This window comes from Stenella coeruleoalba (genome assembly GCF_951394435.1).
Source record: "Stenella coeruleoalba genome assembly, chromosome: 2".
Taxonomy (NCBI): Eukaryota; Metazoa; Chordata; class Mammalia; order Artiodactyla; family Delphinidae; genus Stenella; species Stenella coeruleoalba.
In genome coordinates, this window is record NC_137147.1 from 84264351 (window position 1) to 84277547 (window position 13197).

Genomic DNA, 13197 nt, shown 5'->3' on the forward strand with positions numbered 1-13197 from the left:
CACGAGCCATTCCATTTTGAAAAACTTTCACAAGAGCAGGATGATAATCAAAATTTGGTCAGCTATAGAATTCCTAAGTGGTGAATCTGTCAATAGTGAGCTTAGGTTGGTGGAAAGAACTGACATAGTTTATCTAAAGCTGCAGGAGTCAGCACAGTCCAAATACATGGCAAAGAGATCAGTAATATTACCAAGGACAGACAGATGGGTAAGCTTCCAGACCTCCAAATCATCACCTAGGGAAGTGCACAGGTGTGGGTCACATCTAAGGAGCATGACCTTCTGGATGCCTTCTTCTCCCTCTGTAGATTAGCCTTAACTATATGAGTTGGAGCAGCTCTGTATGTAGGTTAGTCTGACTGTGTGCTGGGGACTCTCAGAACCAGCTGTGCCACTTCAGTCTTGGGCTTATACAAGTCTTTACAGTTACATCATGGTGCGTTCAGGAATGAACATATGCTACCTGATCACTGCTGGCCTCCCAAACTAACATACCCTGGTTAAGGTGTGTTGGGTTAAAACAAGACATCTCTGGGAGTCATGTTAATAGGTTTCTAAACCAGTTATAGAACCTTTTCTGTACTGTGTTAATGGGGGTAAGGGGGCAATAAGTACTTTTAAAGTGTGTCTATATTCCAGCAATATGTGTAACCTGAGGATTACACTTCTGTAATGAGAACAGTTTCTTTTTCCTCTCTTCTTCTTCATGACTATCCAGGGAGTTGGAAAGTAGGATTCAGATAGCGTCTTTCTACCCTCACGTAAATATCCCTGCTCCTTTGAGTTCAGGCTCACCAATTCTCATCTCTCATCTGTTGACTTCCTTGTTGCTTTCCAGTGTTCACTGTCTCATTGCCTGGCTCATCATCTCCTGTCCTGACCTTACTTTGGGTGAATTCAAAGGTCCACCTGGATGTCCCTTACTTACCCTTGCCTCCCTGTTCCTTAAGTCCTGTGACTTTCTTTTCCACTCTTCATTAGCCATCCCCTTCTTTGGGTATACCTTTGGATCTTAGATCACTTAGAACTATTATTCTTCTGTAATATTTCACCTCCGTCTAAAAACCTTCCATTTTTTAAGCCTCCTTATTCTTTTACAACCAGAACATTTATTTTATATTGTGGTTCTCAACCCAGGATGTGTGGGAGAATCATTTGTGGAGCTTTTTAAAAACACTGATATTTAGGCCTCACCAAATCCCAGGCAACTAAATTAACTCTCAGAGGGTAGGGTCCAGTCACCATACTGAAATGGACTGAAAAGTCAGGATGCAAAGCCCTCTTATTCCCTACTTCCATGTGCAGAGTACCAGTTGTCTACTACCGTCTAAAATGCTGGAAGGTTTCTCTGTAAGGAAGAAGATGACCCTAAAGGAAACATGATACAGAAAACAAATGAAAGCCTTGAAAAATGTCTTACAATAACCTATTGAATTATCAACTCCTGGAATCAAGCTACACAGACGATTCAATTAAGGTTACATAACAAGCTATAAATGTTAACAACTTAAAGAATAGATGACAGAAGTTGAGATAAGGACAGGAGCTGAAGAAAAGTATAAGGATGCTAATATCTGCAGTTTACAGGATATGTGTCTGCAGTCATGGAACAAGAAATAAAGGTTTAAGAATGTTTAAAGCTGCAAAGGTAATAGAGTAAGTGGTATAAGTCTATTAGGAAGAAGATGGGGAGATGAGAGTGGTACAAATGAAGTAAATCTTAGTACATGAGGCACTGAAAATAGTTATTGAAAATACAAATGAATATCCCATCAGCAGATCATTAGTGATATGTAAGTAACCACTTAACATCAAACCCTAGAAATACGAAGGGTAGGGCAGAGAATGACTTACTTTTCATTATACTCTCTTTAGTATTTTATTATTTTAACTATATGTATGTATTAGTTTATTTCAAAAAATTAGAATTTACGTTTAAAAAGCTACAAAAACACCAAAAACAAATCAAGCCTCTCCTTTATCGTCTCTAGGTAGGATAACATGCTTAATGCCTTCCTCACACTCGATGAGGATATAATTCACCTATTTTTCCCTAGAGCTTTTATAGTTTCATATTTTACATTTAAATCTTTAATCCATCCAGATTTCATTTTGGTGTGAGAAAATGATCATCTTTCATTGCCCACCCCCTCACCAAAAACATAGTCAATGTTTTCTCTGCATCATGTGTTGAATAATGAATCCGACCATCCCCCACTAATGTGAGGTGCAACCATTGTCATACGATGATTTCTTCTGGAAGCAGTTCTGTTCAGGACATTCTGGTACCTGTGCCATGCTGTTTTAATGACAAAGCTCTTCTAGTTTATGATAATGCACATGCCCTTCTTCCCTTACTCCCTTATGTTGACCTTTAACAAGTTACTTTGGGCTCTCTAAGCCTCAGTTTCCCTACCTGTGAACTGCAGATAATGTTAATGCTTGTCTCATAGGCTTTGAGGAATAAATGAGATAATCCATGAGAATACTTAGCCCAGTGCAGTTATGATATTAGCTGTAATTGTTATTAGTTATAGCATACTGTCTAGCATATAGTGTATATTCAGTAAATTAACATACTTTTAATAATTTGTGGGAATTCCCTGGCACTTTCACTGCCATGGGCCTGGGTTCAATACCTGTTAAGGGAACTAAGATCCCACAAACCATGTGGTGTGGCCCCCCCCCCAAAAAAATAATTGGCTTATTTACACACACTAAAATACCTTTTTTTTTTTTTTTTTTTTTTTTTTTTTGTGGTACGCAGGCCTCTCACCGCTGTGCCCTCTCCCATCATGGAGCACAGGCTCCGGACACGCAGGCTCAGCGGCCGTGGCTCACGGGCCCAGCCGCTCCGCGGCATGTGGGATCTTCCCAGACCGGGGCACGAACCCGCGTGCCCTGCATTGGCAGGCGGACTCTCAACCACTGCGCCACCAGGGAAGCCCTAAAATACCTTTGAATGCTTTGCAAGCCTAGTTTTTTAGCTTGGGTTGTTAAGTGTTTCTTTCTGAATACTCTATCATTCTTGTCCTTGCCTATAATTTAGTGCTGGAGGGTTTTAAAATTATCTCTTGCATATGTAATACATATTTTTTATTCAGTTTAAATTCTGATTCTTCCTGAGCATTGTAACTCTATACATTGGACATGGCAGATTAATGTCTCTCTTTTTCAGGATGAAATTCAAACTTCTGCATCTTCTTGTGATGAGATTGAGGTACAGCTCAGCAGCCAGGAGCAAGCTGAGAGGGAGCCAGTGGGCCATGTCACCAAAACAAGGAGAAGGCGCAGGACTGTCTACAGGAGCCCTGACTCCCAGGTGAATAGAAATGTGCAAACTAAAAATAAGCTACCACCTGTGCCCAAACTGGTATATTATTAGGGAGCCTTCTCTTAATTCCCTTATGATATCGGGTGGTGGCAAACACTGCTGTGAGCTCCATGAAAGCGCAAACCTGAGTCTGGCCTCATCACACCCCGGGCACTGGCACTCGGAAAGCACTTAGTAAGTATTAAGCACAAATTAAATGTTTGCTGAATAATATGAACATTCATTGAGTGTTTTCTTAAGTGAGGTGTAGTAAGTAAGAAGGAAAGAGATACCAACATCAAATATGATTTTTTTTTTTCCTCCTTCCTATCTTGTCCCGGGCCTGGTGATCAGCTGAGCTTAGTCTTTGAACAGTGTGGTCACGTGATTCCGGGGGCTTCTCCCACTTGCTCTGAGAGGACTCTGATTTTATTATCCTTTCATTCAAATGTAACTTTTACAAGATGGTCCTAATTTTTATTTTCTAGCCTTGTGTAGTCCCTTAGTCACTAGCTTGTCTAGTTAGTTTCTCCTCCCTAGGAGAGCAACCTCTGCTCTCCTAGAGGTTGTATGCCTTCCAGTGGTCCCTAGTCTCTACTATTCCCAGATGCATGTTCTCATGACATTTGGTGAGGCAGAGAACCAAATCTGCCACTCAAAAATCTTGGTTTCCTACTTTTCTTTCTCCAATTCATTTTCCTCCTCAATTTGGTACCTATCTTTGGGAGGCAGTGATTACTTTTTTCTTTCTTTATGTCTGAATATAAGCAATGTTTTTAATGATACGTTTTTAAATTGAGATATAATTCACATGTAACATCCTATCAGTTTCAGGTGTACAATGTAATGATTCAATATTTGTGGCGATCATTTCACAATATATATACAATAAGTCTAGTTAACACCTCACGTAGTTACAGTTTTTTTCTTGTGATGAGAACTTTTCAGATCTACTCTTAGCAATTTTCAAGTGTGATTCCTTCTTATTTGTTATTGAAATCATTTATTTTCTTTTAAAATCTGTAGCAGGATCATTCAGAGATAAAAGTATGTGATCCTACTGAATTCCAGAATCAAGAAAAGCATGAAAACCAGGCTCTCAGAACTATTGTAGAAGCTCCTTCTCTACCAAACAAGAGTCAAGATGAGAATGCAGTGCCCTCAGGAAAAAGTGGAATAAATGGTATGCCAAGTAACTTTTTAAAAATCCAAAATTGCTAGGGTAACCATGTGCATTAATTTCCTAGGACTGCCATAGCAAAGTGCCATAAACTGGGCAACTTAAAACAACAGAAATTTGGGAATTCCCTGGCAGTCCAGTGGTTAGGACTTGGCGCTTTCACTGCTGGGACACGAGTTCAGTACCTGGTCAGGGAACTAAAATCCTGAAAGCCGCGCGGTGTGGCCAAAAAAAAAAACCAAAAAACACAAATTTATTCTCTCACAGTTCTGGAGGCTGGAGTCTAAAATCAGGGTGTCAGTAGGGCCATCTTCCTCCAAGATTCTGGGGAGAATCTTTCCTGGCCCCTTTGTACCTTCGGTGGTGGCTGTAGACCTGGGCTTGCAGCTAAATCTCTGCCTCCTCATCATGTGGCAGTCTCTCTGTGTGTCTTTTTCTTTCTTTCTTTTTTTTTTAATATTCATTCATTCATTCATTTATTTATGGCTGCGTTGGGTCTTTGTTGCGGCGAGCGGGGGCTACTCTTCCTTGGGGTGTGCGTGCTTCTCATTACAGTGGCTTCTCTTGCTGTGGAGCATGGCTCTAGGCCCGTGGGCCTCAGTTGTTCTGGCATGTGGGCTCAGTAGTTGTGGCTCGTGGGTTCTAGAGCGGAGGCTCAGTAGTTGTGGTGCACAGGCTTAGTTGCTCTGCAGCATGTGGAATCTTCCCAGACCAGGGCTCGAACCCGTGTCCCCTGCATTGGCAGGTAGATTCTTAACCACTTCACCACCAGGGAAGTCCCTATTTATTTATTTATTTGGCTGTGTCCAGTCTTAGTTGGGGCACGTGGGATCTTTGTTGCAGTGCGTGGGCTTCTCTCTAGTTGTGGCACGTGGGCTCTCTAGTTGTGGCACACGGGCTCTCTAGTTGTGGTATGCGTGCTCTAGAGCTCATGGGCTCAGTAGTTGCAGCACTCAGGCTTAGTTGCCCCATGGCATATGGGAACTTAGTTCCCTGAGCAGGGATCAAACCCGAGTCCCCTGCATTAGAAGGCGGATTCTTAACCACTGGACCACCAGGGAAGTTCCTGTGTGTCTTTTTCTTTACATCGTTTTCTTAAAAGGACACCAGTTATATTGGATTAGGTCCATCCTAATGACCTTGGTTTAAGTTGATTATGTCTACAAAGACCCTTTCCAAATAAGGTCAGATCACAATTATTAGAGGTTAAGACTTCATTCATCATATCTCTTTTGGGGAAATAGTTCAACCCGTAACACCATTATGTAGAACTTCTAAGGGTTCAGCAATGAAAGCAAAAGTTAGAACCAAATACAGTAGGCCATCAGGTCACCTTTTTTTTTTTTTTTTTTTTTTTTTTTTTTGCGGTATGTGGGCCTCTCACTGTTGCGGCCTCTCCCGTTGCGGAGCACAGGCTCTGGACCCGCAGGCTCAGCGGCCACGGCTCACGGGCCCAGACACTCCGCGACATGTGAGATCTTCCCGGACCGGGGCACGAACCCGTGTCCCCTGCATCGGCAGGCGGACTCTCAACCACTGCGCCACCAGGGAAGCCCCATCAGGTCACCTTTAATAACCGTGTAGAAAGCAGAATATGAGTGGTATCTGGAAAGTTTAAGGCAGTTGATCTTAAGGCAGGATGAGGAGAGAGCCTGGCTCATTCTGCCAATTAGCTCCTTCTGGCCGGCTCCAGAGACAGGTACAAAGACCTGTTAGCCCCTTCAAGTAGGACAGTTAAAAAGGATCTGCAGGCTTCCCTGGTGGCGCAGTGGTTGAGAGTCCGCCTGCCGATGCAGGGGACACGGGTTCATGCCCCAGTCTGGGAAGATCCCACATGCCGCAGAGCGGCTAGGCCGGTGAGCCATGGCCCTGGAGCCTGTGCTCCGCAACAGGAGAGGCCACAACAGTGAGAGGCCTGCGTACCGCAAAAAAAAGGATCTGCAGAGTCTACCTTCCCAGGGGGGTGGCCATTTTATTATGATAAATGTATATTTTACTTAGTCTCTAACCTCCTAAAAACCTCTTCCCTAAACTTTCTCAACTAAAAATTTGTTTCAATAAGGCCAGAAAACTTCAGTTCCCCTATGCCTAACAGGACTTGGTGCTTTCTGATTTCATCCCTCGGGAAGACTGCCAGTTGCAACAGTGTTTCAGTGTTCATTTCCCCCAGCACATCTATCTGGGACCTGAGGCTTGCCTGAGGGGATTGGGAGAGAAGATGATCCACTCATGTCCACCAAGCAGTTAAATGCAGAATTTCTAATGCTGAGCCCTCCCAGTTACCCCAGAATTTTGAATGTCTTACTAAATCTAGAAAGTTAAAGAAGGTAGATGTTCTGATTTGTAGGTCTGACGTGAGCCTGGAATTCTGCAGATTTAATAAGTACCCCAGGTAATTTTGATGCATATGCCTCATAAACCCATTTTGAAATCCTGAGACAAGGGGAATGTAAAGAAATAAGACAGGGTCAGAAGTGGGGGTGGAATTTAAAATATCTATTATTCCACCAATCTTGTTGTCAAGAAGACTTACTTCTAGGACCCAGTTTTGAAGGCATGGGAAAAATGAGGGTGGACCCTTTAAGTCAGGTTTGCCCAATGAAGCACACAGGCAGTTTGAAGGAGAAAAATCTGATCATGCAGTTTCTGGTGAGAGGAATTTTTTAAACTTTGACATAATTCCAGACTTAAAGTTGTAAGAATAGTACCAAGAGCTCCTATATATCGTTCACCTAGATTTCTCAAATGTTAATATTTTGACGTATTTGCTTTATCCTCCTCTCTATTTATATTTATATACATATCTACGTACGTATATGTGTTATATACATTTTTTTCCTGAACTGTTTGAGAGTGTTTCAGTTATGTTCCCCTTTACCCCTAAATATTTGTGTTTCTTAAAACATCAGGACTTTTTCTCACAAATGTACAGAGAGCAGAAAGTTCACTGATAGGGCTTCTTCTTATTCCGCATTACAACTAACCTCTGAGAAACAACCACTTGTCAAGGTTTGGTATAGTATCAAAGAAGAATATCCACAATTATCTGAAAAGGCTATTAAAATACTCTTCACTTTCAACCACATAGCTGTATATGACAAAATTCGTTTTCATATATTCAATCAAAACAATATATCACAACATATGTATACAGAAGAAAAGAGAATCCAGCTGCCTTTTATTGTCAGATGTTAAAGAAATTGTAAAACAAAAACAAAAAACGCTCTACTCACTATTTTGATTTAGAAATTTTAGCCATTTTTCATAAATTATTTATGTTAACGTATAGTGGGTATATTTTTAGTGAATCAATTATTTTTTAATGTCTTAAGTTTTAATATCTAATATGGCACATATTGATATAATGTACATGAACAAAAATTCTTTGGGGTCCTCAGTAACTTTTGAGAGTACAAAGGGATCCTGAGGCTAGAAAGTGTGAGACCTGCTAACTAACCTGTAGACAGACCTTATCTAGATTTCATCCCAGCAATGTCCCTTAAAACAAAGGCAAATCTCGACTCATCCTTTGCATTTCATTGCCATGTCTCTCTTTTTTTTGAATAAATTTATTTATTTATACATTTTTTAATTTTGGGCTGCGTGGGGTCTTCGTTGCTGCGCACGGGCTTTCTCTAGTTGCGGCGAGCACGGGCTACTCTTTGTTGCCGTGCACAGGCTTCTCATTGTGGTTGCTTCTCGTTGAGCACAGGCTCTAGGCGCATGGGCTTCAGTAGTTGTGGCACATGGGCTCAGTAGTTGTGGCTCACGGGCTCTAGAGCGCAGGCTCAGTAGTTGTGGCACATGGGCTTAGTTGCTCTGCGGCATGTGGGATCTTCCCTGACCAGGGCTTGAACCCGTGTCTCCTGCATTGTCAGGCAGATTCTTAACCACTGCACCACCAGGGAAGTCCTGCCATGTCTCTTTAAGCTACTTTAATCTGGAACAGTTCCGCAGCCTGCCTTTGTCTTCTAGCGCATTGACCTTTTTTAAATACAGTTTCTTGGGTCCTCTGACTTGGTTTGTCTAATGTTGCTGATGGTTAGATTCAGATCATGCACTATTGGCAGGAATCCCGCAAACTAGGGCTGTGTCCTCCTCATTCAGCACCCCAGAGGACTCAGATGTTGGTTTGTCCTATGACTAGTCTTGTCAACTTGCATCACCTGGTTATGGTGGTGTCTGCTAGGTTGCTCCTTTGTAATAGTTATTATATTTCCATTTGTAATAAGTATCTTGTGAGGAATGACTGTGACTCCTTAAATATCCTATTTCATGGCCAAGGTCCAAGCAAAAGCCCTATAACCCCTCTGCTCTATCCAGTCATTCTTTTGCCTTGTTTTATGGATGCATTGGGAAACCTTAAGGATGAGTGACTTTATAAGTAGCATTTCTTGAAAACCCACTTGCACAGTTTTTAGTAGATTGCCTTAAGCTGAAAAAGATACTAGAATGTGGGAGATAAGTAGGGGGAAATAGCAACCCTTATATACATGATGGCTTTCACTGGATTTAAAGAACAAAAGCAAAACAAGTATAGAAGCAAAGGACCTGAGAAAATACAATAAATATAATAATAGCCAAAATGATAATAGTGTTTCTTAGGCTGGTGGGATTGTGTGACTTTTATCATCCTTGTTAAAACAACTAGACATGTTCATAGCAAAAGTTCTGGAAAAGAGTTTTATAAACATACAGAAATTTAAAAACATCTATACAAGAAGCATAAAATTTCTGTCTACTTGAAATATGAGCTAAAATTGTGGTGATGCTGTAACTAACGCTTTGTGCTCCTTGTGCCGTCTCTCCCGTACCTTGGCAGAGGCCTATCACATGAATATGCTCCACGTTAACTTACATTTCTTAATGGGAATAATTTTTGGAAATCTTTCATTAGTTCTGTATCCTTGGATTCAGGTAATGAAGGTCCAAAGATACCTTCAGAAAGAAAGAAGTCTCTCTACACAGATGGGTTTTCCAAACCCAGAAAAAATAAAAGAACTGCAAGCACTACTCCAAGTAAGTTTTGCACACAAAGAAACATAAAATGGTGGTTGGCCCCCTTCAGGCTGACGCTGGCGAGGCAGTGCACTGTGACAGCCGAAGGCTCAGACACTGGCATTGGGGTTTGCGCCCTCGTTCCCCCATTTTCTGCCTGTGAGACCTTGGGAAACTTATTTATCCCCAGTAAACCCACGTCCTCAGTTTAAAGTGGGAATAATTAAACTACCTATTTCATCAGGTTAATATATGGATTAATTAAGACAGTTTTCCACTTCTGATTACCTAGCAAGGCAGCTAGGCTGTAGCAAGTATTCATGAAATATCTGAGAATTAATGTGTATCAAATACTTGGCACAATGTCTACCTTGTAAAAACATTATTTTTAGTAATAAGTCTAAGGGACTCCATTTCTGGACATGTAATTCTCTTTCTCTATTGCCTGGCACATAGAATGTTGACTGTGCTATATATTTAGAGTACTTAAAATGCTGCTTAGCATATTTGAGAAATTCTAACAATTATACTTAATAAGAATATAATTAGTTAGAATAGTACAGAGCAGGAGTCAGCAAACTATTGCCCATCTTGGCCTGTCTTATAGCCCTTGAGCTAAGAATGGTTTCTTATAGCCCTTTACATTTGTAAAAGGTTGTATATAAGAAAGAATATGAGACAGAGACCACAGTGTATGTGACTGCCAAGCCTAAAATATTTACTGTCTGCCCGTTTACAGAAAGTTTGCCAATCCTTTGCATAGAGCTTTCTTAGCATTATTAAATGTCAAATTTATGATTAAGTAAAGGCCATTAATTAATTGGTGAGGGGAGAGGACAAATCTGTTAGTCTTTTCTTATCCTCTGGACTAAACGAAGATGTTAGTCAGCAGTGAAATGGACAACGGAGAGATGGGCAGTGTTCGTAGTTTATAAGGTGAATATGCTTTGCCCCTGATTTTTAAAACCTAAATGTTTTGAAATTAAAATTTTAGCAAAGATGATGCTGAAGTTGAATGTCAGGGATGCCAAGACAAGAATAAGTGTTAACAGAAAAACATAGGGAAGGTGAATAAATGGATTTTGTCTTGTTAATTGTCATATTTGGGGAAATATTCTAGATTTTAAGAAGCTTCATGAGGCTCGTTTTAAGGAAATGGAGTCCATTGATCAATATGTTGAGAGAAAAAAGAAACATTTTGAAGAACACAATTCATTTAATGAACTGAAGGTATGCTGATAAAATTATGTTCTTAATGCCACTAAGCTGTTTGTTTTTAATGTTGATACTGTGTATATACAATGGTTAATACAATTAGCTATTATTCTACTAGTGGAATGGATTTGAGTCTAATGTATTTTTATTATTTTAAATTTGTTTTTGAGAATTTTCAAAACCCTCCAGATAAAGCAGTGAATCTTCACTATGAAAAAGAATTCTGTAAAAAATAAAGTTAAAAAAATAAAACATTTTTTAAAAATTTGTAAAAAAATTTTTTTAAAGTAAACAGTAAAAAAAGGAAAAAAAAAGGAAGAACTCCAAAGTAGCAATAAGTTGTTCTGTTTTCCACATTCAGACACTGTGCCTATCACTTTTGTTGGGGAAGGACTGATATATGGCTGAAGCCATCTCTCCCTGTCTCTGACCTAAAGGGAAAATGAGTGACTAGCAGTTGCTAATTTAAAGGCTTCCTGTCATAACTGAGCTCCCTGGGTGGGGGGCCTTCAGGCCAGGTCCTGCTGGACTCAAGCAGCTTCGAGTAAGAGAAGGTAAAGTCAACCCTGAGGCTGAGTTAGCAGCATAGTAGTGAGTAAATAACATCCTAGGAAGTTGATGTTCCTGTCTTACATGGTATCTGGTGTTAAAGGGGTGCCACAAAGATGGATGGGAAACATTTTTGAATTTAATAATACATAATAACCTGCCTATTTCTCAAAGAATTTGAGGCAGTTTGTGGTATTACACACAACACAAAACAGTATAAATCTGGTTTAAAAGGGGCAGAAAATGAGCACTGTTAACAGGTACAGTGACTAATATATCAGTCACTCAGTTGAGTTTTGAGTTTTCTGATATCAGTGCCAATGCAGAAATGCACTGGGTAATAAGTTCTAAATAATTAAAAACAAAAAACATACGGTTCTTAGAAGCTTACTCTTGGATAATAAATGTTCATTTGAACATTTATAAAACCACTGTTACCACAGTTGAAGACACTGTTAACAACCTTCTAGCGAACAGTCTTGGCATTAAACATCTCCATTCCTTCATAGTGATCTAACAACATGGGTGGACAATCCAGGGAAGAGCTATTCAGTATGTCCATAAGAAGACTCTTAACTATTAGCAAGGGCTAAGTATCACAACATTCACAGCTGAGTATTGGGACAAGAGGCCCATCCCGGAGGAGCGGGGGAGGGTGTCCTGCTGATGCTTTACAGAAAGTAGACAGCTTCTTTTTCTGCATAGGCATGAGCTAGCTGCAAATATGCCTGTAAGGAGGGCCACTCGTTCTCCTTACCATGAAGCTGAGCCTACTTAAGTACTTGATTGAAAGTCAAGCTTTCTGTACTACATAATATGGATGAATTAATTTCCAGGTAAAAGTTAAGGGCAGAACAACTGCTTCAACCACAAACTTGATTGTAGCCTTGAAGATGTGTTGAATAAATGAGTAGCTTATGTTGTTTTTTAGTTGATAGCCCCATCTGAATGAGTTCTAAAATCCCACCCCAGCGCCACTGTTTAAGGAATTGGCTAATCAAATGGGTTATTTGGTATGATCTGTTTGGAGACTAGAGAATAAAAAACAATTACAGTGACTTCACCATAGCTAATATGGATTTCTTGACGGTTGACTTGTTTGGGGATTGGTCATTTGGAGAGTGATGGACAATAAGAAATGAGCAGAGATCTAGAGAGAATCATTCTGGCTGTGACCAATCTCTCCTTTCATGATTACAGGATGGAAACCTGATTGAGTTAGTTGCCAAATGGCTCCCCTCTGCAATGATCTGAAACCTTGTGCCCTGAGTTGCCTGTTTACTTTGCTAACAGTAGGAATGATCAAATTTTTTGATCTTTGACAGTATATGACAAAATCCCAATTGAATTTGCATTTCTCTGATCATTACATGTTACATGTTTATGTTACAAATATTTATATGTGTTCATTGATGATTTTGCTGTGAATTTGCTTTTTCTTAATTTTTGCTGATTTGTGAGCCACTTATCTATATTAATGACATATATTATGTATTATATGTTCTAAATACTTTCCCACAGTTTGTCTTAACAGTGTCTTACCTTGTGGAAGGTTTTATTGTTTTATCCAACTATCCAGCTTTTCCTTCTAAAACTGAGGGTTTTGTCTTGCTCTCCCTGTCCCAAGATCATAAAAATATGCTCTTATATTTATTTTTACTGCTTTTATTATTTTTCCCTATGTTACTCCTTAACCCACATTTTAATTTTTATGTATGGTATGATTGAGCTCTTTGCTTTGTTAAAACAGGATTTTTTTTGCTAAAAGAAAGGAAGGAATTGATTAGATACACTGCAAACAAAATAAATTTGTACTACTAGAGTCTGCGGCATAATATTCTACCTGAAAAGTCAGAAAGATTGGTATTCAGTGCGAGTAGAATCATTTAAACATAAGTTGCTCAAGCAAAGGTATAGAGTTGGTGATTCTATCACCAGGTAT

At 39.9% G+C, this 13197-nt stretch overlaps 1 protein-coding gene across 6 annotated transcripts in view; it reads left to right on the forward strand.

Moving 5' to 3' along the window:
* The window catches only part of NUSAP1 (nucleolar and spindle associated protein 1), a 33195-nt gene that overhangs the window by 7902 nt on the left and 12096 nt on the right, over positions 1–13197 (forward strand). For 4 of the 6 annotated variants that reach the window (XM_079909783.1, XM_079909784.1, XM_079909786.1 and 1 more), the window contains 4 exons: positions 3179–3322; positions 4340–4496; positions 9411–9512; positions 10612–10721. In XM_079909783.1, the coding sequence (XP_079765909.1) occupies positions 3179–3322; positions 4340–4496; positions 9411–9512; positions 10612–10721 (513 nt within the window). The remainder of the gene's footprint in view (positions 1–3178; positions 3323–4339; positions 4497–9410; positions 9513–10611; positions 10722–13197) is intronic. The other 2 variants (XM_079909785.1, XM_079909787.1) reach the window with 1 other exon arrangement.